At 64.1% G+C, this 24878-nt stretch overlaps 1 protein-coding gene and 1 long non-coding RNA gene across 7 annotated transcripts; one reads left to right on the forward strand and one right to left on the reverse strand.

The window, feature by feature from the left end:
- Window positions 1-1488: 1488 nt before the first annotated feature.
- Window positions 1489-4086, reverse strand: LOC137844332 (uncharacterized). The gene is made up of 2 exons (XR_011089880.1): window positions 3715-4086; window positions 1489-2299 (listed from the first exon to the last, which is right to left on the reverse strand). It is a non-coding gene; the product is annotated as an uncharacterized lncRNA (long non-coding RNA).
- Window positions 2832-23344, forward strand: FMNL1 (formin like 1). 6 transcript variants are annotated; one of them, XM_068660590.1, is made up of 27 exons: window positions 2832-3306; window positions 11080-11163; window positions 11486-11727; window positions 12145-12228; window positions 12487-12627; window positions 13672-13797; window positions 14115-14223; window positions 14511-14587; window positions 14663-14756; window positions 15095-15169; window positions 15508-15618; window positions 15735-15884; window positions 15995-16096; window positions 16217-16436; window positions 16649-16978; window positions 17106-17227; window positions 17796-17998; window positions 18126-18360; window positions 18463-18531; window positions 18704-18784; window positions 19229-19358; window positions 19470-19633; window positions 19897-19998; window positions 20302-20400; window positions 20621-20744; window positions 21243-21343; window positions 21766-23344. In XM_068660590.1, the coding sequence occupies exons 1-26, from the start codon at window positions 3133-3135 to the stop codon at window positions 21332-21334; spliced, it is 3540 nt and encodes a 1179-aa protein (XP_068516691.1). In that variant the 5' UTR covers window positions 2832-3132; the 3' UTR covers window positions 21335-21343; window positions 21766-23344. The 6 variants fall into 6 exon arrangements, with proteins under 6 accessions (XP_068516691.1, XP_068516690.1, XP_068516695.1 ...); XM_068660591.1 differs by lacking the exon at window positions 21243-21343 and having other exon boundaries at window positions 2869-3306; window positions 11486-11569; window positions 11654-11727; XM_068660589.1 differs by lacking the exon at window positions 21243-21343 and having other exon boundaries at window positions 2844-3306.
- Window positions 23345-24878: the final 1534 nt, after the last annotated feature.

The following is a 24878-nucleotide window of genomic DNA, read 5'->3' on the forward strand; positions in this document are numbered from 1 at the left end:
AGACAAATTACACATGAGAAAATTGTGTTGTTGAAATTCTTTATTAAGTTAAGCTCAAGTCAAACAAGAGATCCGTCCCTCCCTTCGACAGGGAAGATCTGTCAGGAGCGAGCCCTGACCCTTCCAGCAGCCTGTGAGCGTCAGCTCCACGGAGACCCTGGTGCCCACCTACAAAGGAGCACGCAGGGGGACAGCTCCGGCAGCCCCCGGCCCTGCCATGGCCTCCTCAGCCTCTCCCTGCCGCCCTGCTCCTCGCCCCCATGGGTGCCCAGGGTGCTACAGGCACCGAGCGCCGCCATGGTGGCTGCCTGAGGCAGCGGGCTCGAGCCGAGGTGGTGCTGCCGCCCGGCCCTGCCGCCATCTTGGTCCAGAACCTGTCAGTTTTCCACCCAATTTCCCAGCCTTTTCCACACATTTTCCCAGCCTTTTCCACACAATTTCCCTAGGCAGCCCGCCCAGGTGGCGGCTGCACTGTGCATGAGGGGCCGAACGGGGGCAGCAGGCGCTTGCCTTTCTCCGAGGGAGCCGGCTGGAGCCGGGGCTGGGGGCTGAGGGTCGGAGTGGGCAGCGCACCCCACTCGGCCTCCTGTTGTCTCTGGCTCCACAGCCGGAGCAGCCATGTCCAAGCTAGAATCACAGAATCATTAAGCTTGGAAAAGCCCTCCAACCACCACCCTACTACCAATGTCACCCAATAACCATGTCCCTAAGCACCACGTCCAACCTTTCCTTAAACACCCCCATGGACAGTGATAGCATCACCTCCCTGGGGAACTTGTTCCAGTGCCTGACTACTCAGAGAATAAATTTCTCCTAATTTCCAACCTAAACCTCCCCGGCACATCTTGAGGCTGTTCCCTCTAGCCCTATCACTAGTTACCTGTGAGAAGAGGCCGACCCCCAGCTCCCCACAACTTTCCACAAGCCCCCCCTGGCACCCCAACCAGGGGCTGCCATGTGAGCTCTGCACCGTGCTCACTGATGGCAACGCTGCAGGACCGAGATCCCCTGGGGGCTGTGAAACAGCACCCCAAAGTGAAAGGGGGCACCTGAATGTGTGTGCTCTGATGGCACCCAGGTTTCCCCTGGCATGCAGGCAGGATGCTCGATTGGGTGGTGACAGACCCAGCGCCCCCACAGAGCCCCTGTCCCTCAGTAGAGCCTGTCCTCGAAGCCCTGGTCCAGAAGGTCCCTGAACATGGTCCTGGTGACATCTGCCCTCCTGGGCCTTGCTCCACACTGCTGGGAGATGGGGTAGATGACATCCAAGCTGGGGACAGCTGTCACCAGGTAGAGTGAGGCACACCCCTGTGACAGCCCTGCCCTGGGGCAGGCGTTAGGGTGGCCGGTCCCCTCTCCCCGTCCCCACAGCTCCATCAGTGTCTGACTCATGGGGGTGGTTTGGCTGTAGCCACGCTTGTCGCAACGCTTTCCCTTACAAAAAAAAAAAAAAAAAAAAAGGGAACTTAGGGAATTAAATGCAAAATATTTAATTAAATAATGAAATATTTAATGAAATGAAGGTATTTAAACTGCAAAGTCAAGCCCTGGAAAGTCAGAACATACCATAATGTGGGTGACCCCAATTTCTGTGCCCGTGAGCTGCCCGCGGCTCCTCTCAGGCCTCCCCAGGCACAGAGCTCGGGGGGGGCACAGCAACACGCCAAGGTCGGATCAGGAATCTGTGGCAGCTGCCTCCTGCCAGGCTCCCACTGGACACGTCGCGCATCCCCATGTGGGAGCTGAGGTATGCAGAGGGTGGGAATGGTTTGGGGCTGCGTGATGAGGGTGCCTGTTAATGGTCTTTGCCTTGTTTTTGCTGCAGAGGTTGGCAGAACAGGTCCGGCGCGTTCCCCCAGCACGCGAGGCCTCTGGAGTGACAAGTGGCTTACCCCGACACCGCGGCGGGTGACCAGGAGCAGCACACCCTGCAGAACAGGAGGTGCTGCGAGAGCTGGACTGACACGGTGCTGCCAGCATCTGCCCCAGGCGGGTGAGCAGGGCTGCGCAGGGCTTCTGTACCTCGGCAACGCGTGCACGGGCTGGGGGTCCCAGGATCCGGCTCTGTCCTCGCATGGCCCTCATCAGATCTTTATCTCCACCTCTCTTATCTGGCGCTGGGGAATAACATGCGCATGTAATGGCAGTGATTTGGAGCTGTGCTTATTGATGCCAGTGCAGCAGGAGCCAGGAGATGAATTGGTCCTTGCTCCACCAGGGCCGTCAGGAGGCAGGAGCCGCATGCTAACAGGGCGAGAACAGCTGCCTCATCCTTTCCTGCTCTGAGGAGGCTGGGATCCTGTACCGAAGGCGATGGGTACCGCTGTCAGCAGAGGTGTCTGCCACGGGCAGCCACCCTCGCTTGGCACATGTCCCCTCCAGGACCCCCTGTCCTTGCTGGCAGCTCCCAGGTCCAGCCACGGTGCCCCAGACCCCGCACGGAGCCCTGGGCAGTGCCACACGCTCGTCCCCGACCTGCAGGCACTGCTGCCATCCATCCCCCGGCCCGGCGGTGTGCCCGTGTCCCCCTGCCAAGGGCTCCATCCGCTGTTGCTGGTGATGCTCAGGGTGGGGACGAGAGAGTCCGGCGGGTGCGCTGAGTTTGCTCAGCCTCAGCTCGCCCTCCCTTGGCAGCCGAGGGGAAAAGAGGAAGAGGGGAGGGCCCCCAAACCTCCGCAGCCCCACCCGCCTCCCTCCCCTCCTGAGAAGAAGAAGAAAACCAAACCAAACCATAAAAAATAAATAAATAAAAAAAAGGCAACCCAGCCCCGCGCAGCCGTGGGCTTTGGGACCCTGGAGCCCGGCGGAGGGGCGGCAGGTGCCGGGGATGCAGCGCCGAGCCCGGGGCCGCCTCTGGGGCACCGGGGCCGGCCGGGACCGGGGGCGCGGCGGAGCCCTGCCCGCCGGGGCGGGGGTGGAGGCGGGGGGGTGGCGTTTGCGGCTCAATAACGCCCAGGAGAAGTTGCAAACGGCGAAAAGACACAGAAGGGGAAAAACACCCCGACACCGAGCCGCCCGCCCCATCCCTCTTGCAGCTCCGCTTCCTGCCCAGCCCAGCTGCAGCGCGCCCGCTCCGGCACCCCCGGTACCCCCGGCACCCCGGGTACCCCCGGTACCCCCGGCGGCAGCGCCATGGGCAACGCGGCCGGGGGCATGGAGGGGGCTGCGGGCCGGGAGAACCGCGACAGCCGAGCCCCGGGCCCCGCCGCCGCCGCCGCCGCCGCCACCCCGCCGCGGCCGCCGCCGCCCGCCCGGCAGCCCATGCCCGCCGCCGCCGAGCTGGAGGAGCGCTTCAGCCGCGTCCTGGTGAGTCCTGGCCCTGCCGGGAGAAGCAGCCATCCTGCCCGAGCTTTGCCGGCTTTATTTTATCGAATTGCATCATTTCTTTTTTTTTTTTTTTTTTTTTTTTTCCTCCTTCTCCCGGCCCCGCGGCGTGGGCCGTCTCCTCCCGTTGCTCCCGGGGAATGCCCCGGGGATGCCCGAGCTCGGGGCTGCTCGCCCCCGGCTGCGCTCTGCTGGGGGGCAGCGGTCCCAAAGGGCTTGGGTGAGGCTGAGCTCGGGCTCCTGGCCCCCTCCTAGGAAGCTCCAAACCCCCTGGGATGGGGCTGAGGAGCCGGCGGCAGGCCCGGAGCTGGCGGCGTGTAGCCAGCGAGCAGTGCCAGCCGCACACGCTGCAGAGAGCCGGTGCTGCAAATGTCAACCTGCCTCGCTCACCTCCTCCTGTCCGCCTGGAGCTCCTCTCCCGCACGTCCCAGCGGCTGCTGCTTGCCGGGATCTCTCCCTCTCTCCCTTCCCTCCCTCCTGCTCTCCGCATCTCAGCCCTGGCGTGAGGATGGGGCGCTTCTGCCCTAGCCTCTCTGCGTGGCCTTGGGCAAACTGCTCGCTTTCCCTGTGCCGTGGGGCCGAGCTCCCCGCCAGCCCTTCACGGGTGTCTGTGCAGCTCTGGGAAAAGCTCAGGTAGGCAGAGCGGGAGGTGAGCTGAGTGCTGGGCACCGGCAGCACCGTGCTGAGCTGCTGGAAGCTCCTCTCCGTCCTTGGGAGGTGGCGGATGGCCGTGACCTTCACTGTCCAGCTGTGCTGGATGCAGTCCCCACACACGTGCCTTCCCCCGCGCTCAGCGACGTGTCCTTTCCCCCCGCAGCCCCGGAGCGCGGAGGCGAGAGCAGCTCGGCTGCCCTTTCTGCAGCCGCCCTGTGCACCACGGAGCTGGGGCACGCTCTGAAGGTCGCCGTCCTGCGTCCCCACGCTCCCCAAAAAAGCTCCAGGGCAGACTGGGAGCCCGCTGGGAGCAGGGAAATGCTTGCTGCTTTAATCCCCTCATCCCCTGCACAAAATAAGAGCCCACGCTAACCTGAGCCTGGGCAGGGGCTCCAGCCGTGGACAAAGGCTCCCGGCTCCTGCGGCTGCCGTTACACAACGAGGTCGGGAGCAGTGCCGGTGCCGTGACCCGAGTCGCTCCGCAGCTCCTGCGGCCCCACAGCAGGCAGGACCCGCCGCCCCGGCCCACCCGGCCCCAGCCCAGGATGATTTACAAGCTTTCCCGTCGCGTTGCGATTACGGGAGGATTATTGGGGACAGGCAGCACAGCTGAAGTGCTGGCTTTGCCAGCAGCCACAGGCTGTGACTTCTCTGCCGTGGAGAGCATCTGCTTCAGCTCGCTGGGACTGCAGGGGGGTCGTTGCAAAGGGCTCTGCAATGCCGGGGCTGCGTGGTGCTGCCGAGAGCCCCGGGATGGGGCTTTGCCGTCCCCCGGGGGTGGCTGTGTGACTCCTGGCGTGCTGCTTTGGGTGCGGGTGGCAGTACGAGGTTGAGATTGTGCCTGTAATGGCTCTGGGGTGCACTCATGCCGTGGTTGCAGAAGGGGGTTGGCAGCTGGGGATTTTGGGGTGCTGTGGCTGCGATTGCGAGGCCTCAGGAAGTGTCACTTTCCGCTGGTGAGATGGGGCCTAGGTGTGCTCCGGAGGGGTCTAAATCCTAAACTGAAAAGTGATCAAAAAGGGCCAAGTGCTGATTCAAACTCTCCTTGTGACCCAAGCCTCCTTGATTCCAAGGAAAAGCCCTGGCAGGGAGCTACTGGGACAAGTGTGCTGGTTTTGGCGACACGGGAACTGGCTGTCTTGTGAAATTGGATGTCCCAATCTCTCTTCCTCCTTTCACGGGCTCCCTTCCCCCTCCTTTCACCATCCCTACTCATGGCAGCGTTGGTGGGGGGAGCAGCAGGATCCCCACTCCGGGGGGATGGAGGGCTACTCTGCCTCCAGCCACCCTAATTGTATTTTTAATCATCTCTAGGGACCCGCAGTGTTCATGGATTCATTTCTCACCTGCAAAGGGCATGAGTTTAGCACTGGGGTGTGAGCTGGTGGGCTGGAAACCTTCCTGTTCTATTGCTGGGACGTGGTTTAGGTCCAGCACATGGTCTTGGTACAGTGATACCACGGGAGGGCTGCAGCACCCCAGTGCCACGAGGCCATGTCAGTGCAAACCAATTCCTGGCCAGACATCCTAAACTGGCAGAAATAATGGGAAAAATCCAGGCTGAAAGGCAGCCCGAGGGACTGTCGGGTCAGTAGCAGAGCCCTGGGGGTTCAAACTGCCGGTGGGGAGGTGAGGAACAAACCTCACTGTGTGCTCAGAAATGGGGAATCTGGTTTTATTCCAGGCATTCTGGCTTATTCCCAGCTAGGGCACCGTGGCAGATGCCGCTTTGGCAGAGGGACAGCAGGGCTGTCCCTGTGCCAAGTGACCTGGGACGTGCTGGTGTGGCTCTGGAGTTTGGGGATGTGGGGAGAAGCAGAGGAAGGAGACGGTCTCTGGCTGCTGGGCTGGGGATGTGCTTCTGCTCGGGGCAGCCTGGTTACCTCTTGTTACAAAGGAGGAAAAGAAAAGGTTCAGGAATGGCAAAATGAAACCGTGCACCAAGGGCGTGGTGGAGGTGAACAGCAGCTGGGCTGCCCAAGCATCCGCAGACAGCTGGGAGGGCTCTGGGGTGGTGGCACTCAGCAGACAGGACCGTGGTGGCCCTGCTGTGAGGTTTTGCTGCTAAACCATGGCAACTCCTCGCTCTGCTGGTCCACGGGGCGGTGAGAGCTTTGCTTTGGCCTCTCTCGGGACCTGGAAGAGAGATCAGCTGCAGCTGAAAGGGCAGAGACCTAAAAACTCTGAGCCTTTGAGGAGCCGGGTGGAAAATTCCCCCCGAGCCCTTGCTGAGGTCCTTGGTGTCACTTAAAAGCAGCAAGTGCTCTGCGAAATCGGGGCAGGCTGCGGGACAGGGATTAAAACCGGGAGACCTCAAAACTTCACGTTGGTGAAAGCTCCTTGTGTGCCGCAGGGCCCCGGGTGGCCACGAGGCGCTGCTTTGTGTTTGCAGTTGTCCGGGTGAGCTGGCAGCCGGCACCGCTGCAGATGTTTGCAGATGTGCCGCTGGCCAGAGCGCGGCGGTGAGGCCGGTCACCAGCGAGCCCCGGCTGCGGCCACACCACGAGCTGGGGGAATCACGGGCAGGACAGAAGAACGATGCCCAGCTTTGTGCCGGACCCGTCCCCGCACGGCGTACGGGGCTGGCACAGCTTGGCGGGATGTGGGGAGGCACGACCAGCTCCGTGATGGGCTCCTGCAAGGAGCGGGGAACCCTCTGCAGCTCTGCTGGTGTCCCCGGTGTCCCCGGTGTCCCTGCAGGACGTGTGCCTGTGCCACACGGAGATGGGAAGGCAGCCCCTGCGCCGAGGTCGCTGCGTGTGGCTGGATCAGGCCCTGGCTGAGCTGGGGGGGTGTCCCCAATGTGGGGATCCCCCCACCCCGCCATCGCAGGACGGGCAAACGCTCGGCGGCGAGGCGAGCGTGGCTGCTCAGTCTCATTTCCCCACCGTGCGCTGAGAGCAGCTTCTGCTTGTTCTTAAAATAGAGCCGGGAGCAGCAGGCGGTGGGGAGGCCTTGGCCACAGCCGTGCGCTAGCAGGCGCCTGTCCCTTAGCAACTCCTCGCCTCCCCCGGGGTGGGCTCCGGCCTCGGGAGGGGTCCTGCCCGCTCCCCCTGCCAGCTTTTCCCTCTGGCACGTGGTGGGTTTGGGACGTGGCCACGGCTGGCTGCGGGGACTCCCTCACAGGGTGAGCCGGTCCCGGGAGCGTTGCCCAGCCCTGATTGTGGCGTGCTGGGCTCGGGGAGAGCCCGGGCAGTCCCCGTCCTGCTGGGTGCCTGGCGCTAAGCCACGGGGAGAGGCTGTGGCCTCCCTCCGTGCCAGGTGAGGGTAGGAAGGAGAGATGTGCTCCCCGCAGCGGGGATGGCTCTGGTGACGCTTGCTGAAGGGGACAGCACGGGAACGCCTGGCAGGAGCATCGCGCCCCGTAGCCACCCGGGACGGTGCAGCCCGGGGCCGGCGTGTCCCATGGGCTGCCAGCCCAGCCACCCGGTGCCGTCAGGCTTTCTGCGGCCAAGCGGTCGGTGAAAGCCTCCAAGCCGCCACCTTGGGTCCGCTCCAGCTCCTTTCTTGTGGCAGACGGGGGCTGCTGCTTTGTGCCAGCGGCTGCCACCTTCCCCCTGTGCACTGGGAGGAACCACACACGACAGGCTCAGCCACGGGGCTCCCCCAGCTCCCAGCAGGGTGTCCCCAGCCTCTCCCAGGCCGTGGGATGCTCGGGCTGGGCTGCCCTGTTCCACGTGCTGGCTGGCATTTGAGGCTTTACACTGGGACCAGAGCTTCTCGTCCGTTACGTGGTCCTGCATCCATGTGCACTCACCCAAATCTCCGCAGGAGCCTCCAGCTCCCCGCCAAGCGCAGTGGAGCACCGCGGCCCCGCACGCTGCCCCTCTCCTCCCTGCTTTCTCCCACCCCGGTGCCACCGCTCCCAGCTGCTGCGTGTGGCTCCCTCCCGGCCCTGCGCAGGCCAAGAAACTGCAGAAGATGCTTGAGCAGCTCGGCCACGATCCCTAAGCAACGGCCGTCTCGTTTCGGTCTGGTTTTCACTCGAGCCCATCGAGCAGCCAACCAGCGATGACGGCGCCGCCGCGTGTGTTTTGCAGAGCAAACGCTTCCGTGGCGGATGCTTTTAATTTTCTGTCTGGCTGGGTGCAGAGACCGGCCCTGCTCATCTCCGCCTGCTCGGAGGCCACTCGCGGTGTGCGCAGCCCCTGCTTGTGTGTGGAATGAAAATTCGGGGTGCCTGACACCCAAAATAACTCTGCCAGGCAGGAGCCCTCTGCGCAGCCTCGGTGTTGTGGTTGGTGCAACAAGAAAAGGCCTTTTCGTAGCGGGAAATGATGTAGGTGCTGCCTCACCTCCCCCCGTCTGGTTTTAGGTGCAGGGTAAATCCCGGCACAACTTCCAGCAAGCCCTCCCCGTGCTGGCTTTGCCTGAGCTCAGGGTCCCGGCCAGCCACCTCCCGTCCCAGGGCGTCACTGAGATGTCACCGCAGGCCCTGGGGACCTCCCGTCCCGGTGGGATGTGTGGGAGACCCTTGGTGCCGTCTGTTTGGGCTGACAGGAGCGTGGCGGGCCATGACGCTGCTCGGTGTCTGCGCCCGCCCTCGCAGGCTGTGCGGTCTGGTCCTGACGCAGCCCGTGGCACGGCGGGACGGGGACGGGCTCGACGCCAGGTCCTGGGTGCGATGAGGGTGCTGGCCTTGGAGGGGGGTTGTGATTGCTGGGGTAAGTCCCCTTCTCCTCCCCATCTCGTTCCTGCCATCCCAGTCCCCTGAGGAGGAGGGGAAGGACCAAGTCCTTTGTTTACCGCCTCTGAGGCCACCCTGCCCCACATCCCCGGTGGCACCAGGGCCCCCAGCAGGAAGCGAGAACCGGTTTCTTTGTGCTCCCGACTGACGCCACGGACCACAGCGGGGCGCCCGGGGTGGGAGGCCACTTCCTCCGCCTGCACCACGTGCCCCGCGGGGGAAGGCAGCCACCACCCAGTTTCAAACCCAAACGATGCCACATCCTGCCACCGGGCCCGGCCCTGCCTGCAAGGACGGGGTCGTGCCAGCCTCACCGGGGACAGATGGACTCAACTGTCACAGCACAGCCACCTCCGTGGGGACATCGCTGGCACCCCGCACTCTGTCAGCATCCTCGGCCCGTGGGAGGCCCTGTCCCACCAGTGATGCTTGTTCCTGGGTTTTCAGGGTCTTACACGTGATAATTTGAGTCCCTGTGACGTGCACAGCCTTTGGGATAACCCAGCACAAAGCTCATTGATGCTCCACGGGCTGGGGGGCCCTGTGGGAGAGGTTTGGGCTGTGCAGCAGGTGCCACCGTCCCCTCTCCGCAGGTGGCACCGATGGCCGAAGTGTGTTTTGTGAAGGCTGCTTGGGTGCGTGGTCCCACCTGGCGCTCTCTTGGGGCTGGGAGAGCCACCAGGCATTGGTCTGACCCTTCTGGAGGGTTTTATCCATCCCCATGGAGGGATGGGGACCGCGAGGACAGGGCTTCCCCCAGCAGAAGTGGCACCGGGGATGGCACCAGGCTGTGCCGGTCGCCCGTGGCGGATCCTGCGTGCAGTAGCCCCGGACGTGTTATTGCAGCAACAACCCCGGGCGTCCTGGCTCTGCCACCACCTCGGCTGCCTCAGGACCTGTCTGGCCACTCTGATGCAGCCTCACAGCGAGGCTATTTCTGGCCTCGCAGCCTAATTTTAGCCTCATCGCCTTTGTCCTGCGTGCTGCTGTGCGAGCTGCCTGCTGCGGGCAGCTGGGAGGGAGCAGCCAGGCTCCAGGCAGCCCGGCCAGAGCCAGCCGAATACCAGCTCGGCGTGGTGGCGTGGGGCCCCAGGCAGCTTGGGGACCATGGCTTCAGCCTCCCTGTGGGCTCCTTTCCACCCCTATCGCCCTGTTTTGGCTGATTGCAAAAGCAGCCTGGCGGCTACTTGGTGGAGGTGGGTGCTGAGGTTTCCGCTCCTGCCCGGCGTGTTGGCACCTTGCCTCTTGACGGGCTCCTCCGTGGCTACCCGCGTCCCTCCCTGCTCAGCTCTGATCCCGCCCCAAACCCCACAGGATGCCTTTTCCCCAGGGACGTGGGTGTCCCAGGGCAGTGCCCAGTGGTGCCTGCACCCCACATCCCTGTGCCGGGGAAGCCAAAACTGGAGGTTAAGGTGACTCGGAGCAGGGCTGGGGCTGTGCGCTGTCTCCACATGGCTCCATGTGGTCAGGCTGCTGGCTCTCTGGGCGAGCAGCAGCCTCAGCTCCTGCTTTCCTTAGGGCTGGATCACCAAGAAATCGGTCTTTTGGGAAATTAAATCATCCATGACCCAAACTGAGTTCCCTGAATGGCTGAGGTGTGCGTGCAACGCACCTGGCACAGCAGGCGGCCTGTCCGAGGCTCTGCAGGTCCACCCGTGGTGTCCCTCTGGGACCCACCCCGTGCACCGCAGCACCCTGCAGGCAGGAGCTGAGCCCAGGGTGCCCCGGAGCCCCCAGCCTCAGCGAGGAGCAGTTTCGGTGGCTGCCTCATGCTGCTCGGGGAGCGGAAACCACGTCACGTCCTGCTCGGGCGGCCCCAGGGGCTGGCGGCGGCTGCGGAGAGGCCGATGTGGGGTGTGGAGGTGGCGGCCAGGTTGTGTAATGCTGGCACGAAAGGAGGGGGGTGACACGCAACACCCTGCCCCCAGGTTGGGTCTCCAAAGAAGAGCTGATTTCACCACCTGGGTTCCTTGCGTGCCCGCAGGGACGGCTTGGAGCCGTCCGTCACCATCACACCGTGGGGACTCGGCCGTGTCTCCAGCCCCTGTCCCCATGTGGGGTGGCTGAGCAGTGACCAAAAGGCTCAGCGGGGGATGGCAGCTGGGCTGGCTGAGGCTGGGAGCACGGTGTGCTGGTGCCATGGGTGCGTGGCTGCATTTTTCCCTCCAGCACCCCACGTCCTGCCCTGCCCCCCACTAACACCCAGCGCCCTCTGCCATGGAGACCCCAGACACCCCCAGACAGGGACATTGCTGACGGGTCCGTGGTGCCGGGTGGTGGTGTGATAGTTCCTGGGGAAAGCAATGTCCCTGTGGTCCCATTGGTGAGCAGGGACACCGGGTGCTGCGTGAATGGGGGGTACCCCAGCCCACAGAGGGGTTTTGGGGGCACCCCTGACCCCTGTCTCCCCGCAGAACTCCATGAACCTGCCCCCCGACAAGATGCAGCTGCTCAGCCAGTATGACAACGAGAAGAAATGGGAGCTCGTCTGCGACCAGGTGAGGTCCAAGTGCCGTGACGCCTTGCTGGCCTCACTGCTGGCCCTGTCCCCAACTGCTACTCAGGGCTGGTGGCTGCCGGCCTCAGATCAGCCCAGCACATGTGGCTGAAGCAGCAGATCTGGGTGCTGGCATCCATCTCCATTAGCGAGGCAGCAGCTTATTAGCCTGATTAAACACTGAAGTGCGACCATCTGCAGCACGGGGTGCGGGTGGCTGCAGCGTGCCCAGGCAGTGCGCGGAGCAGGGACAAGGTGCAGAGCAGGGGGGTGTTTCCCCATGCCACAGGCAGGTGGCTTCAGCCTCTCTCTGTGGCTTGTAGGAGCGCTTCCAGGTGAAAAACCCACCGTCTGCCTACATCCAGAAGCTGAAGAGCTACTTGGACACGGGCGGCGTGAGCAGGAAGGTGAGGGGCTTCCTTGCACCCCATGGGTCTGCCCTTGTCCCTCGGGGCCAGGCCCGGTGCCAACGGCTCTCGCTGTCCCCGCAGTTCAAGCGACGAGTGCAGGAGTCGACACAGGTGCTCCGGGAGCTGGAGATTTCCTTAAGGACCAACTACATCGGGTAAGGAGGGTGAGCAGGGGGTCCTTGGTGTCATCCGGCAGCTGCTGGGACAGACTCGTGTGCTGGTGGCTGCTGCCTGTGGGGGTGACAGCGGGGTGTGGAGGCAGGGGGTGGAGGCTGGTGGCTTCATCCCTGGGGTGGCTTTGATGGGAGGGTGGAGGGGCCGAGGCGGCGGCCGGCTGTGCCCTGGGTGCTGCAGGACCTGAACCCCTGCAGTGGCAGCACAGCCCGGGGGCTGTCGCCCCTGGGTGTCAGGACCTGGGGTCGCTGTGGCACCCGCGTCCCTCAGAGAGGTGGCACCACACAGCGGTGCCATGTCCCCCGTGTGTCCCCACCTTACTGGGGACCTCTGGGCTGGAAGGGGAGAGGGGAGGAAGAGGAGGGATTGTGGAACCCACTAACCCCTGTGCTCCCCAGCTGGGTCCAGGAGTTTCTCAACGAGGAGAACAAGGGGCTGGACGTGCTGCTGGAGTACCTCGCCTTCGCCCAGTGCTCCGTCGCGTACGTCCCCGCTGCCGCTGGCATCCCGGGTGCCCCTTTTCCCCTGAGACCCTGCCCTGGCTCTCCGGTCGCTGGGCTGGGATCAGCCTGCCCCCAAGCTCAGAGGGGCTGGGGGAGCTGGGGGGTCCAGAGCTGCAGAGCTCCGTGTCTGGGGGAAAGCAGCGCCCCATTTGTCCCCAGCCCCGGGGACCCCAGAGGTCCCCACGTTCCTGCTGGCATCGGGGGTGCTGCTTGCTCAGCTCTCCCTGACCCCACCAGGTACGACATGGAGAGCACCGAGAACGGCAGCCCGGGCTCGGACAAGGGCAAGCCCCTGGAGCGGTCGGTGGAGGATCTGAGCAAAAGCAACTCCTCGTCCCCCACGCAGGGCGTCTCCAAAGTGCGGCACCTCACCGTCAGGTAACACGCGGACCCCGGCGCCGCTCCCCGCTCTCCGCCTCGCTGCACCCCGGCCCCGCCGTGCCATGCCCTGCTGTGCCGGCTCAGAGAGGGGCTCGGCAGGGAGATGCAAGCCTGGTCCTAGAAATGGGTCCCCGGTGCTGTTCTGGGGACCAAGGGGGAGACAAAGCCGCGTGTGCTCTCAGCAGTGCTGGAAGCCAGGGTAAAGAGCAAGGTTGGGGCAGTTCCCACCGCCCAGCTCTGCAGTCCCTGCAGCTCTCTGCTGTGGGATGCCCTGGCCAAAACCGGGGTGGGAGGATCAGGGAAATGAGCACAAATCAGAGCTGCTTGAGAGTTTTGGGAGCAAATCCCCACCCTGCTGCTGCATCAGACATAGGAGCTGCTGCTGGCAAGGGTTTAAAAGCAGCGAGGGTTTGAAGATGACCGGGCCTGCGCCCTCTGAGCCGGTCCCAGCAGCCGGCGGCTCTCGCTTGCTAACCCTGCAGCCCTCTTCTAACCCCGCTCTTCTCTTGCACGCTGCCGGGGGATGTGCTTACGGTAGGTGACGGGGCCGGGGTGCTGGCGTGGTGGAGATGCCCAGGAGGGGCCATGCAGCCCCCGCTCACTCGCTGCTGGCCCCAGCGTGGGGACGGTCCCTGTGGTCGTCCCCGACGGGCAGGGCGGTCCGAGGGGACACCCAGCTGTGGCCACCCTGGGAAGGGAGACGGCTGCCGTAGCGTGGCTGGGGGCTCCCTTGGGACCGCGGGGCCCCTCGTTCCCTGCCAGCACCTCCAGAGGAGCCGGCGTCCCCCGTGCCCCAGGGACAGGTCAGGAGCGATGGCTCGGATGTGGCACCCGCGGGATCCCAGCCCCAGCCTGCTCGCAGGCTTAGGAGGGCTCAGCACCGCCTGGTGCTCAGCACCAGCCCCTGCGAGCGGCAGCAGCCGCCCCGCTCGCCCCCTGCCCACGTTCCCCCAGCCCCCGGCTCCGCACCCCGGCCGTCCCGCGGGCCGCGCGGGAGCCCCGTTTCTCCCTCCTGTCCTGCAGGCTCTAACGCGCCTCCAGCTGCTGCCTCTCGAACCAGCACATCCACACCCTCCTCCACCACGTCCACCCCAGCGTCCCCTGCAGCGCCCCGGGCAGCGATGGGGACAGTTGCCCCAGGTCACCTGGCAGCTCCTATTCGCCCCGGTGAGCCTCCGAGACCGCCCATGCGCGAGGGGCACGCGGCCCCCCCCTGCCACCCCAGCCCCACCGCGGCCACCCCCCGCGCCTGGCGTCCCTTGGGCTTGCAGATGGGGATGGCCACCAGGCTGGACATCGGGGCTCCCTCCCGTGGGATTGCAGCTTGCTGGGTCCCCCGGTTTTCCTGCTGCTGGCTGGTGAGCCCAGGGCCACCGAGGCCACCGCCTGTCCCCCCCCCGCCCTCACGCTGCCCACCCCCTGCTTGCGCTGCGCCCCGCGGCTGCCCCCGAGCCCCCTGCTCAGCTGCCCTCTTGCCCGTGCAGGCTCAACCCCTCGCACAGCAGGAAGGCGCTGAGGAATTCCCGCATTGTCAGCCAGAAGGACGACGTCCACGTCTGCATCATGTGTCTCCGTGCCATCATGAACTACCAGGTGGGAGCAGGCAGCGTCCTCCAGGATCCCTGGGGGACCCCCAAAAGCCTCCAGTCCCTGCGCTGCCCCCATCAGGGTCAGAGTCTGGCTTTGGGGTGTGGTGAGGAGCACACATCTGCTGCCCCCCAGCTCTGATGGCTTGGGGACACCCAGACTTTGCACTCAGATGTCCTTGCTCAGCCACCTGCTCAGCAGGAACATGGCATGGGCCATGGCACTAGGTCTCTGGGCATCCCTGGGGAGGGCAGGGGTATGAGCGACCCCATTAATGCTCCTTTTTCCCCCAGTCTGGCTTCAGCCTGGTGATGAACCACCCAGCCTGTGTCAACGAGATCACCCTGAGCCTCAACAACAAGAACGCCAGGTAGGGGCTGTCCCCTCTCACTTGTCCCCTCAGCTGCTCCATGGCCCCGACCCCTCATGTCCTGTGCCTCCGCAGGACCAAGGCGCTCGTGCTGGAGCTGCTGGCTGCCGTCTGCCTGGTCCGAGGTGGCCATGACATTATCCTTGCTGCCTTTGACAACTTCAAGGAGGTGAGTCTCTGGGAGGGACACACGGTCCCCATGCTGACCCCTGTGCACGTGCCTCAGTTTCTCTTTGTGCAGCGGAGTCCTGCTCCACTGAGACACCTTTGATCCTAAAAATGCCTGTCGCATAACTCATCTGGGGTTGCTCCAGTTGTTGGGTTTGATGTCCCCATGCCAGCACATGTCCCCAGGGCTGGGATGGCACTGGGATGTCTCAGCAGGGATGTCCTGCACCCGGCAGGGCTGGGATGGCGTTGGCAGCGGGTGCCTCCTGCCCTGCCATCCCCACGGGTGCCCACCTTGGCCGTGCCCCTCCCAGCCCTCAGCCCCTGCTCCCACCCCAGGTCTGTGGCGAGAAGAACCGCTTTGAGAAGCTGATGGAGTATTTCCGAAATGAGGACAGCAACATCGACTTCATGGTGAGTGGTGGGGGAGGCTGGGGCCCCCGCTGTGCCCCCTGCCCCACGCTGGGCTGGAGACACCTGGGGACCCACAGCCTCCTGCCCTGGTGGCAGCTCCCGTGGTCCCCCCAGGCCTGTCCTTGGCTATGTCCCAAGGGCTGCCAAGTCCCCAAAATGCCGTGCCCCCAAAAGCTGCTGGTCCCTCCCCAGGGCGTTGTGTCCCAAGGGCTGCTGAGCAGCTGGCTGTTTCCCAGATCCCCGTGTCCACAGGGCCGTGAAACCTCCGTGCTGTCCCCAGGGACTTGTGTCCCCAGGGCTGCTGAACCGCCGTGCTGAGCCTGCTCCTGTCCCCGCAGGTCGCCTGCATGCAGTTCATCAACATCGTGGTGCACTCGGTGGAGAACATGAACTTCCGAGTCTTCCTGCAGTACGAGTTCACCCACCTGGGGCTTGACCAGTACCTGGAGGTGGGTGGTCCTGCGCCGCCCCGAGCCCCCGCTGCGGCCGCGGCTCCCGTCTCGGTGGTGGGTGGGCACCGTGGCTGCCACCAGCCGTGACGGTGCCGCTGGTTGTCCCGTGGCAGAACCTGCGGCTCACCGAGAGCGACAAGCTGCAGGTGCAGATCCAAGCCTACCTGGACAACGTTTTTGACGTGGGGGCCATGCTGGAGGACGCGGAGACCAAGACGGCTGTGCTGGAGCACATGGAGGAGCTGCAGGAGCACGTCAGCCAGGTGGGACGTGGGCGCGTGGGCAGGGGCTGCTGACGCAAGCCCCGAGTGGGGCGGGAGGCAGGGCTGGGCCACGGCGGCTGCGGCTGAGCGCCGGTGCCTCGTCCCCACAGCTGACGGAGAAGCTGCAGGATGCGGAGAACGACTCCATGGCCAAGATAGCGGAGCTGGAGAAGCAGCTGAGCCAGGCGCGGCGGGAGCTGGAGGCGCTGCGGGTGAGCACCCACGGGTGCTGCGATGCTGCCGGGGCTGAGGGGGGGAAGCGGATGCGTGGGGAACCTCGGTCAGGGGGTGCTGGGGGACACCGGTGACACGCCGGGGTTTGTCACGCCCAGGAGCAGCTCAGCCCGCCGCGGCCGCCCAGCCCGCCGGCCCCGCAGCCCCAGGAGTGCTACCGGCTGGCACTGGAGCGGCGGCTGGCGGAGCTGGAGGAGAAGGGGTTAGTGCAGATCCTGCGTGGGCCCGATGGAGACGTCGCCATCGAAATTGTCCCCGTCGTCATAGAGACCGCAGCAGCCCCCGTGGTTACCACAGAGGCCACCGCCGCCAGCACAGGTACCGCGGGTGCGGGGGTCCCCTTCCTGCTGGGGACAGCTGGTGCCGGGGAGGGCTGGCAGCGTGTTCTCTGGGCACAGCCAGGGAAACCGAGGCAGGGGGCGCAGGGACGTGCCCAGGGACGTGGAGTCACTTGGTGGCAGAGTGGTCCTGGCAGCGGCACCGTGTCCTGCTGCCGCATCAACTCACCCACTTCTCGTTTCCATTTGCAGATGCTCCTGCTCCAGCTCCTGCTCCGGCTCCGGCTCCGGCTCCGGCTCCATCCCCACCTCCTCCCCCTGAACCTGCTGCCCCCCCCCCACCTCCCCCACCGCCCCCCCCTCCACCCCTGCCTGGGGCTGAGCCTGAGCCCCCCGTGCCCCCCCCACCCCCCCTGCCCACGGGTGCCGTGCCCCCCCCAGCCCCTCCGCTCCCAGGTGCCTCAGTGCCCCCACCGCCCCCACCGCTCCCCGGGGGGCTGGAGGGTCCTGTGCCACCCCCCCCACCGCCCCCACCGCTCGGTGGGGAGTCCCCCGCCGGGCCCCCTGCTGCCGGTGGTTCAGGTGAGTGTGGCCAGGGGATGGGGTCCGGGGACAGCGGGGACATCCTTGGGGTGTCTCGAGCGCCAGAGGCATACTGGGGTGGGTTTGGGCCCCCCCCCGGTGACGCTGCCTGCCTCTCACCCCGCAGTGAAGGTGAAGAAGCCGATCCAGACCAAGTTCCGCATGCCCGTCTTCAACTGGGTGGCGCTGAAGCCGAGCCAGATCGACGGCACCGTCTTCACGGAGCTCAACGACGAGAAGGTGCTGCAGGTGAGGCCATGCGGGCACCTGGAGGGTGAGTGCAGGGGGCTTGGTGGGGCCGGTGTCTGCGCCCACGCCGCACCGGTGCTGACGTTACCCCGGCCTTCGTTGCACCCCCACCCGCATTGCACCCCTGCTGGCTTGGCACCCCTGCCCACGCTGCACCCATCTGTGCTGTCGCTGGCTCACGTGGCTGCAGCCCTGGAGGAGCTGGAGGCCAGCGCCGTGCAGAGGGACAATACGGGGTCTGTGCCCTGCCCTCCTCCTCTCACCCCATCCCTGTCCCCTTGCTCCACCCTCAGCCTCTCCTGTTCCAGCCATGTCTTCTTCCCCATCTTCATTCTCTGCCTCCCTCCCTCCCTCTCCCCTCACCTTGTCCCCTCATTAGCCCCTCCTTGCCCTGTCCCTGCCTTGTCTTCATCCCCTTCCCCATCCTCAGCCCCCAACTTGTCCTCTCCTCCTCCCTCCATCTTCATCCTCTCTCCCCCTTGTCCTGTCCCAACCCTCCGGCCCCATCCTCATCCCAGCCGTCCTGCACCAGCTCCCGGCCGTGCCCTCAGCCCTGTCCCCCCCGCAGGAGCTGGACATGAGTGACTTCGAGGAGCAGTTCAAGACCAAGGCCCAGGGCCCTGCCCTGGACATCAGCGCCCTCAAGGTGAAGGCCACGCAGAAGGCCCCCAGCAAGGTCACCCTCATGGAGTCCAACCGGGCCAAGAACCTGGCCATCACCCTCCGCAAGGGTGGCCGCAGCATCCAGGACATCTGCACAGCCATCGAGACGTGAGTGTCCCCTCCTCAGTGGGACAAGGACGAGCCGGGGCACCGGGAGGGAGGCGGCAGGGGGCTGAGGGACCCGCTGCGGGGTCTGCCTGTGCCGGGGGTGTCCCACCACCCGCTGCTCCTGCAGGTACGACCAGCAAGCCCTGAGCCTCGATTTCCTGGAGCTGCTGCTGCGCTTCCTGCCCACCGAGTACGAGCGGACGCTGATTGGGAAGTTCGAGCGGGAGCAGCAGCCTCCGGAGGAGCTCTCGGACGAGGACCAGTTCATGATCAGGTTCAGCAAGATCCCGCGCCTGGCCGAGCGCATGAACGTCATGATCTTCCTGGGCAACTTCAACGACACGGCCCAGCTGCTCATGCCGGTGGGTGTGGGGGCGCGGGTGGGGGGACACAGCGCGGCTGTGGGCGGCACTGGGTGGGCAGCCTCCTGCGGCGGGGCTCACACATTTCCCTGCTGTCCTCAGCAACTCAATGCCATCATCGCCGCCTCCATGTCCCTCAAGTCCTCCAGCAAACTGCGCAACATCCTCGAGGTGAGGGGTGCGAGGCCGCGGCCCCATGGGGGGATGTCTGGCCGGGCCGGGTGCACGTTGGTGGTGCTGACCTGCCCCATGCATCCTGACTGCATGGGGGCGTGGGATGCGGACGTGCCCCCACTGCTGGGCTCAGCCCCCCAGCCCTACCTGAGCCCTTGCACCTCCTCAGATCGTGCTGGCCTTCGGGAACTACATGAACAGCAGCAAGCGCGGGGCTGCCTACGGCTTCCGGCTGCAGAGCCTCGATGCGGTAGGTTTGGTGCGGGGCTGCCCTGCAGGTCCCTTGTGCTGCGGGGAAGGAGGTGGTGCACACAGGCACCGTCACTGCACGGGGACAAGCCGAGGGGACAGGGCATTACAGGGACCGGGGATGGGGACAGAGGGGTGTGGGAAGCAGCTGTAGGGATGGAGAGACACGGGGGCTGGCCGTGGGGCAGAGGGTTACAGGGACCAAACACGGAGATGGAGGAACGCAGGGAGCAGCCCTGGGCACAGAGGGACGTGGGAAACAGCCACAGGGATGGACGGGTGCAGGAACCCGCTGTGGCCATGGGCGAATGCTGGGAGTAACTGAGGGGACAGAGGGAGTTCAGCTGTAGCAATGGGGGAATGGAAGGGTGCAGGCACCAGTCATGGGGACAGAGGGCTGCCCCGAGCAGGGGTGCAGGATGGGGCTGACCCTGCTCTCTCCCAGCTGCTGGAGATGAAGTCGACGGACAGGAAGCAGACACTGCTGCATTACCTGGTGCGGGTGATCACGGAGAAGTACCCCGAGCTCACTGGCTTCCACACCGAGCTGCATTTCCTCGACAAGGCTGGCTCAGGTAACACCCATGGGCACGGGGCTGGGGACCACAGCAGGCTGCAGCCCCCACGTGGGGACTCTCAGAGCCTGCCCTGACCCTGGCACTGGTCACTGATCACCCTCTCTGCAGTGTCCCTGGACAGCGTGTTGCAGGACGTGCGGAGCCTGCAGCAGGGCATGGAGCTCACCCGCAAGGAGTTCATGCGGCAGGATGACAGCCCCGTGCTCAAGGAGTTCCTCAAGGCCAACTCGGAGGTGATGGAGAAGCTGCAGGCTGACAGCAAAACTGCCAAGGTGGGTGCTGGGGGCAGTGCAGGGTGGTGGGACAGGACTGGGTCCCCATTCCTGCATGGGGACACCTTTGGGTGATATCTGATGTCTGATGCCTGTGCCCCATGGGAGAGGCTCTGGGTGGGATGTGGCTCCAGCAGGACTGCCAGAGCTATGGGGGATGTGGATGGGGGCACCGAGGTGACAGAGGGTGGATGGGGGACAGTGGGTGGCTGGGCTCTGCTGCCAGGCCCCAGCCCCCCATATTGGGGTGTCTCTGCCCACAGGAGGCATACGAGTCAGCCGTGGAGTACTTCGGGGAGAACCCCAAGAACAGTCCCCCCACGACCTTCTTCCCCATGTTCATGCGCTTCATCAGAGCCTACAAGGTAGGGGGCCGGGGATGCCCTGTTTCTGGGGGCTGGGAGGGGACTTGGTTTTCAGGGGGGAGTCTGACCCCACTTTGGGGTAACTGGTCACAGCCACACACAAGGCTGGGGCCTGTGGGACAGAGAGACCCTGGCACACAGAGCTGCCCTTTGGGGCCGGTGCAGGCACTGGGTTGGGGTGAGGCAGGGGCTGCCAGAGCCCCCTTGGGATTGCCGAGGAGCGGAAAGGGGGGGGGGGTGCATTCCTGCAGCACCACAGCAGAACCCCGCAGCTCAGCCTGCCTTCCCTGCACCTCTCCCAAGAAAGCAGAGCAGGACATCGAGCTGTGGAAGAAACAAGAGGCTGCGGCCAAAGAGGCAGAATCCAGCCCCAACGGCAGCGAGGACCAGCTCGACACGAAGGTACCCGATGTGGGACGCTTCCCTGTGCTGGTGCAGGCCCTTGAGCATCCCTTCCCCAGCAAATCCCACCCTGCTGCCCTGCGGCTCCTCCTGGATGAGGCCAGGAGGCAGCAGCCTGGCTCGGTGTCACTGTGCCCTCCGTCCGGGCTGAATTTGGGGAAGGGCAAAGGAGCTTTTCCAGATGGGATGTGCCGTTCACCCTGCTCTGTCTCCACCACAGTCACCCATGCAGAAAGCCAGGCGGCAGCAGATGGATATGATCGCTGAGCTGAAGAAGAAGCAAATGGTGAAGGAGCCGCTCATTTATGAAGGAAAAGACGGTGCCATCGAGGATATTATTTCAGGTGAGGGGCAGGGTGTCTCCCCTGCTGCTTGGCGCTCAGAGTCCCTGGCCAGGCCATGCCAGAACAGAGTCCCCATGGGGTGCAGGTCCGTTGGGTGGGTGCCACGGCTTGGCACACAGCCCTGCGATGGCCGGGAGGGAGCACAGTGCTGGGAGAGATCCAGTGAGGGCCAGGCAGCTGCTGGGTCGCTGGGAGTTGGACATTCAGGGCTGGGCTCCCAGCTCTGCTGCCCCTGCACAGGGTTTCGGCGCAGACAGCGCTGCAGCCACGTGGGTGCAGCTGGGAGAGCCTCCATGGCGGGGGCTCTGAGAGCTGTCACAGCCTGGAGCCAGGGAGCCACCGAGCCCTGCTGGGGAGCCCAGAGCCACCCACAGCACCTCCCTGTCTGCACAGCAAAGCCGCCGAACGCTCTCTGCCCTGTCTCATAGCTCTTCCTCCTCTTCTGCTTCTTCCTCCCTTCTCCTCCTCTCCGCTGTCTCTCTGGATCACTTTGCTCAGCTCTGAAAACTGTTCCTTTCACGGCCCGGACGGGCAAGCGCTCGTCCCGGCTCTTCTGCGATGCGAGCTTCAACGAGGAGAGTCCCCTGTAGCGGCTGCCTGTAGGTAATGGGGGGCAGCCGGGCTGGGGGCACGGGCACAGCCTGGGTGGGCAGAGGGGCACAGGGGGGCTGCGGCTTTCCTCCTGCATTTCTCTGCCCAGCACCATTCTGGCTCTATGGCCGATCGGCTGGGCCCAGCTCTGTGCTGAAAGCCACCCCCGGGGCCGCCCCAGCATCAGCCCCAGCGCTGCGGCACAAGGCTGGGCACTGGAATTGCTGCGGGAGCGGGTCCCACGGGCTAGTTTTTCCCAGCTGCCTCCCTCCTGCCTCTGTGCTGCTGGTCAGGCTCCTCCCAAGCATCCCCATACCCGACGGGCTGACCCTGGGCGGTGGTGGGGACGAGGGAAGGGTCCTGCCTGCAGGTGCAGGCTTTGCTGGGGCGGGCAGGCTGGTGGCTGAGCCGGTGCTTTGTCCCCTTTCAGATCTGCGGAACAACCCCTACCGGCGCGCAGACAAGGGCCGCGGCAGCGCCAAGAAACGGGCTGTGGGGCAGAGCCTGCAGGCGACGCCGGACATCTCGCTGTGAGCAGGGCAGGCCTGTCCTGCACAATGCAGATGGGACTGCGGGGCATCAGCCCGCCGGCCTGGGCCGACCCGCGGTGGGGGGACGGTGCCCACTCCTCGCTGCTCAAGCTGCTTCGTGTGCCAGCCCACCCTGCTGCCCCTGCCCTGCGTGCCCATGGGTCTGACGCGGGGCTCCCCCAGCAATTGCTTAGCGATAACACTGAGCTCCTCTCCTCCGAGCTGGCAGGGATGGGGGGAGCACAGGAAGCCCCCCACCTTGTCCTGACAGGTAAAGGGGCTGCCCTGCCCCTTCCCAGGGCTGCTGCGCTGCCCTCCTGCTGTCCGGGGCAGCCCTGCACACCGGTGTGCCCCTCTCCTCAGCTTGCTGGTGCCTTCGATCTCCCACTGCAGGAGGGGCAGAGGATTGGCAGCCGGGGCCACAGTGCTCCTGGTGCTTCTCCCACATCTCCCGTCTGTGCAGAGCCCTTCGAGGCCGTGCTCTCCTCTGCTGCAGAGCGGGGCGGGCACAGGCTTTGCCTCCTCTCCAGCAAGGAGCCTGCTGCAAAGATCCCACCCTGGGCACTTCACGTACCCCAGGAGCTGGCAGGGGTGCTATTTTACAGTCATTTTCTATGTCTTCCTTTAAAAAAAATCTCTGTGCTATGGGAGCAGGGGCTGGGACACCCATGGGTTCCACAGGGTCTCACCAGGAGCCTAAGGCTGGGGCGAGCAGTGCTGGTCTATGACAATCAGCAGGATCAAGGATTCACCATCCTCAAATCGCTACGTGGTGGTACCTGGCCTCGCCCTCCTGCCTCCCCAGCACCCACCTCTGCTCTTGGGGCTGCAGCCTCTCAGACACCCGTGCCCATCGGCCCGCGGGGACCACGAGGCTGCTCCCGTTCGCCAGCAGTTGCACGATGCAACCCGCAGCAGGTGCTAGGCAGCCTCCAGCCCTTGCAGCAAACACCGCGATATCCCCAAACAGTGCAGGGTCACAGCTGAACTCGTGCAGGAAAAGGAGGACAGAAAAGGGGTGGGCTTGGCTGTAGCCAGAGAGCTGCATCAGCCTGCAAATAGCGACTGAAGCACTGGCCTTTATTCCTCCCCACCCTGCTGCCGATCAGCCGGAGCCGTGCACTGCTGCAGTTAACCCGTTAATGCATTGACTTTGTCACCAACGCCCCCTGCTTGCCCTGTTGCGAGGACTCGTGGTTGCCGTGTACATTCTCGCTTGCCCCAGCTTTTAGACCAGGGTCAGTCCTCGTTCCAAGCCAGAGCAGCGACTGCTTCCTGCTGTAATTACGATGCCAAGCGCCACCGGCTCAGTATCGCGCCAAGCTCAAAGGGAGGGAAGGGAAATGAATGTGTAACTTATAAATGCCTTTAAGCCAGAAATGTAAAACATTAACTGCTAATTTGTATACATTATTTTTATATACTGAGGGCCTGTTTAATCCAAAGCAGAACTGGTAATAAACCAAGTCTATGGATAAAGCCCGTGTCTGTGAGTGGGGGCGAGCTCTGCGTGTGGGCCGGTGCTGAGCAAGTCCCAGTGTCTGAGGCCGCCCAGGCCACCTCCTGCCTTCGTGGGCTGGATGCAGCAGCTGCTGCTTGCTGCTTTACTAACACTGAGACATGAACTGCACAAGGAACTGCTGCTGGGAGTGGCGGCCCCGCTCCTTTGAACTGCTGCGAGTGGAAGATGCATTTCTGACTTGCCCATGCCCGCAGGACTGGCAGCAGGGGCGATTTAGTAGATGAAAACATGAGAAAGTAAGTGCCAGAGGACAACAGGAAGGGCAAGCCAGGCCTTGTGACACTTCAGAGGCACAGCCCCCCCTCTTTAACTGCGTTGTCCTCGAGGAGGCGGCTGTCAGGCCCTGGCACCCACATGAGCACGTGCACATTGTCACCAGGATGCTCGGGAAGGCACCTGCTGCCCCCGCCAACCCCAGCACGGAGCTGCAGCCAGCCCTGGGCGAGGCTCAGTCCTGCACCAGGGCACAACCTGGCTTCTCAGCTGGGCTGTCCTCAGAGACAAGGGCTGCTTCCCAAAGCTGACACATGTCTTTACAGGGAAGTCTAGGAAATCCCAAATGCAATCAATGCACTTTTTTTTTTTTTTTGTGGACAGCTGATCTGACTTCTGTGTTCCCTGTACAAACAGGTACATGATAGCAAAACTCAGCCTCCCCACCCGTTGGCTGGAATTTGGGTTTTCCATTTCAGGTAGCTGATCTCATGCACGCACTGACGTGGCCGTGAGCACACCTCCAGTCCACCACATTGACAGCAAGGCACCGTGCAAGTGGAGGCAGCTTCTGCACCAAGAGGGAGCCGAAGCCCATGCTGCACGGTGTGGGCGAACCTCTGGCATTGTCTGCTTAACCTCAGTTCCTCAGGATCCTGGAGTGATTTCTCTCACTCTTGAGGGGAAGATGTGTCAGCCCCCTGTACAGCAAAACCCCTGCCTGGAACATAAAGCAGCAGCGAGCAGTGCCCTCTGCTTTTCCTTGATCAGTTGAACCTGGGCCTTGTCAAAACAGCACAGGAGATGCACTCGGGATAGCTGGAAATCAGGGGGGCATCATTTCACTGACAAAGCTTCAGTGTGGCGCAGGGCCACATTCATTTGACACAAATAGCCCCAGTTTTTGCAAATCAGGCTGTTTTCTCAGACAGGAAAGCCTCGATCCAAAGTTAGGTGCATGCCAGCTAGCGAGATGGCTGAGAACATGCTGGGAAGCCTCATGGCAGCCCTGTAACCACCAGGGAGCTCGGGCATGGAGCCAAGGACGTAGAACTGGAACAGGAGGAGGAAAGGGGACGATGTGCTTAACTGGGAAACAGAGCAGCATCAACACATTCAGCAAATGCTTTGCTCAGATCTGCCAAAGGTACTGCTGCCTCTTCACACCCACAAAGGACTCTTCCCTGCATTCCCCCAAAATCTAGGGTGAAGGTTACTCAAACCAGGCTCCTCTTAAAAAAATGCCGCACTCAGTAGTCTTCGTGTTCTCTGGTACAA

The sequence above is a fragment of the Anas acuta genome, chromosome 25, assembly GCF_963932015.1.
Source record: "Anas acuta chromosome 25, bAnaAcu1.1, whole genome shotgun sequence".
In the NCBI taxonomy this organism is placed as follows: domain Eukaryota; kingdom Metazoa; phylum Chordata; class Aves; order Anseriformes; family Anatidae; genus Anas; species Anas acuta.

What these genes read in the sequence shown, in the direction of transcription:
- FMNL1 (XM_068660589.1), top strand. Translation starts at nt 3,133, where the DNA reads ATGGGCAACGCGGCCGGGGGCATGGAGGGGGCTGCGGGCCGGGAGAAC. An exon ending in TGCAGGAGCACGTCAGCCAG is followed by an intron (nt 15,885 to 15,994) that starts GTGGGACGTGGG and finishes TCGTCCCCACAG; the next exon opens with CTGACGGAGAAGCTGCAGGA. An exon ending in AACTGCGCAACATCCTCGAG is followed by an intron (nt 18,532 to 18,703) that starts GTGAGGGGTGCG and finishes GCACCTCCTCAG; the next exon opens with ATCGTGCTGGCCTTCGGGAA.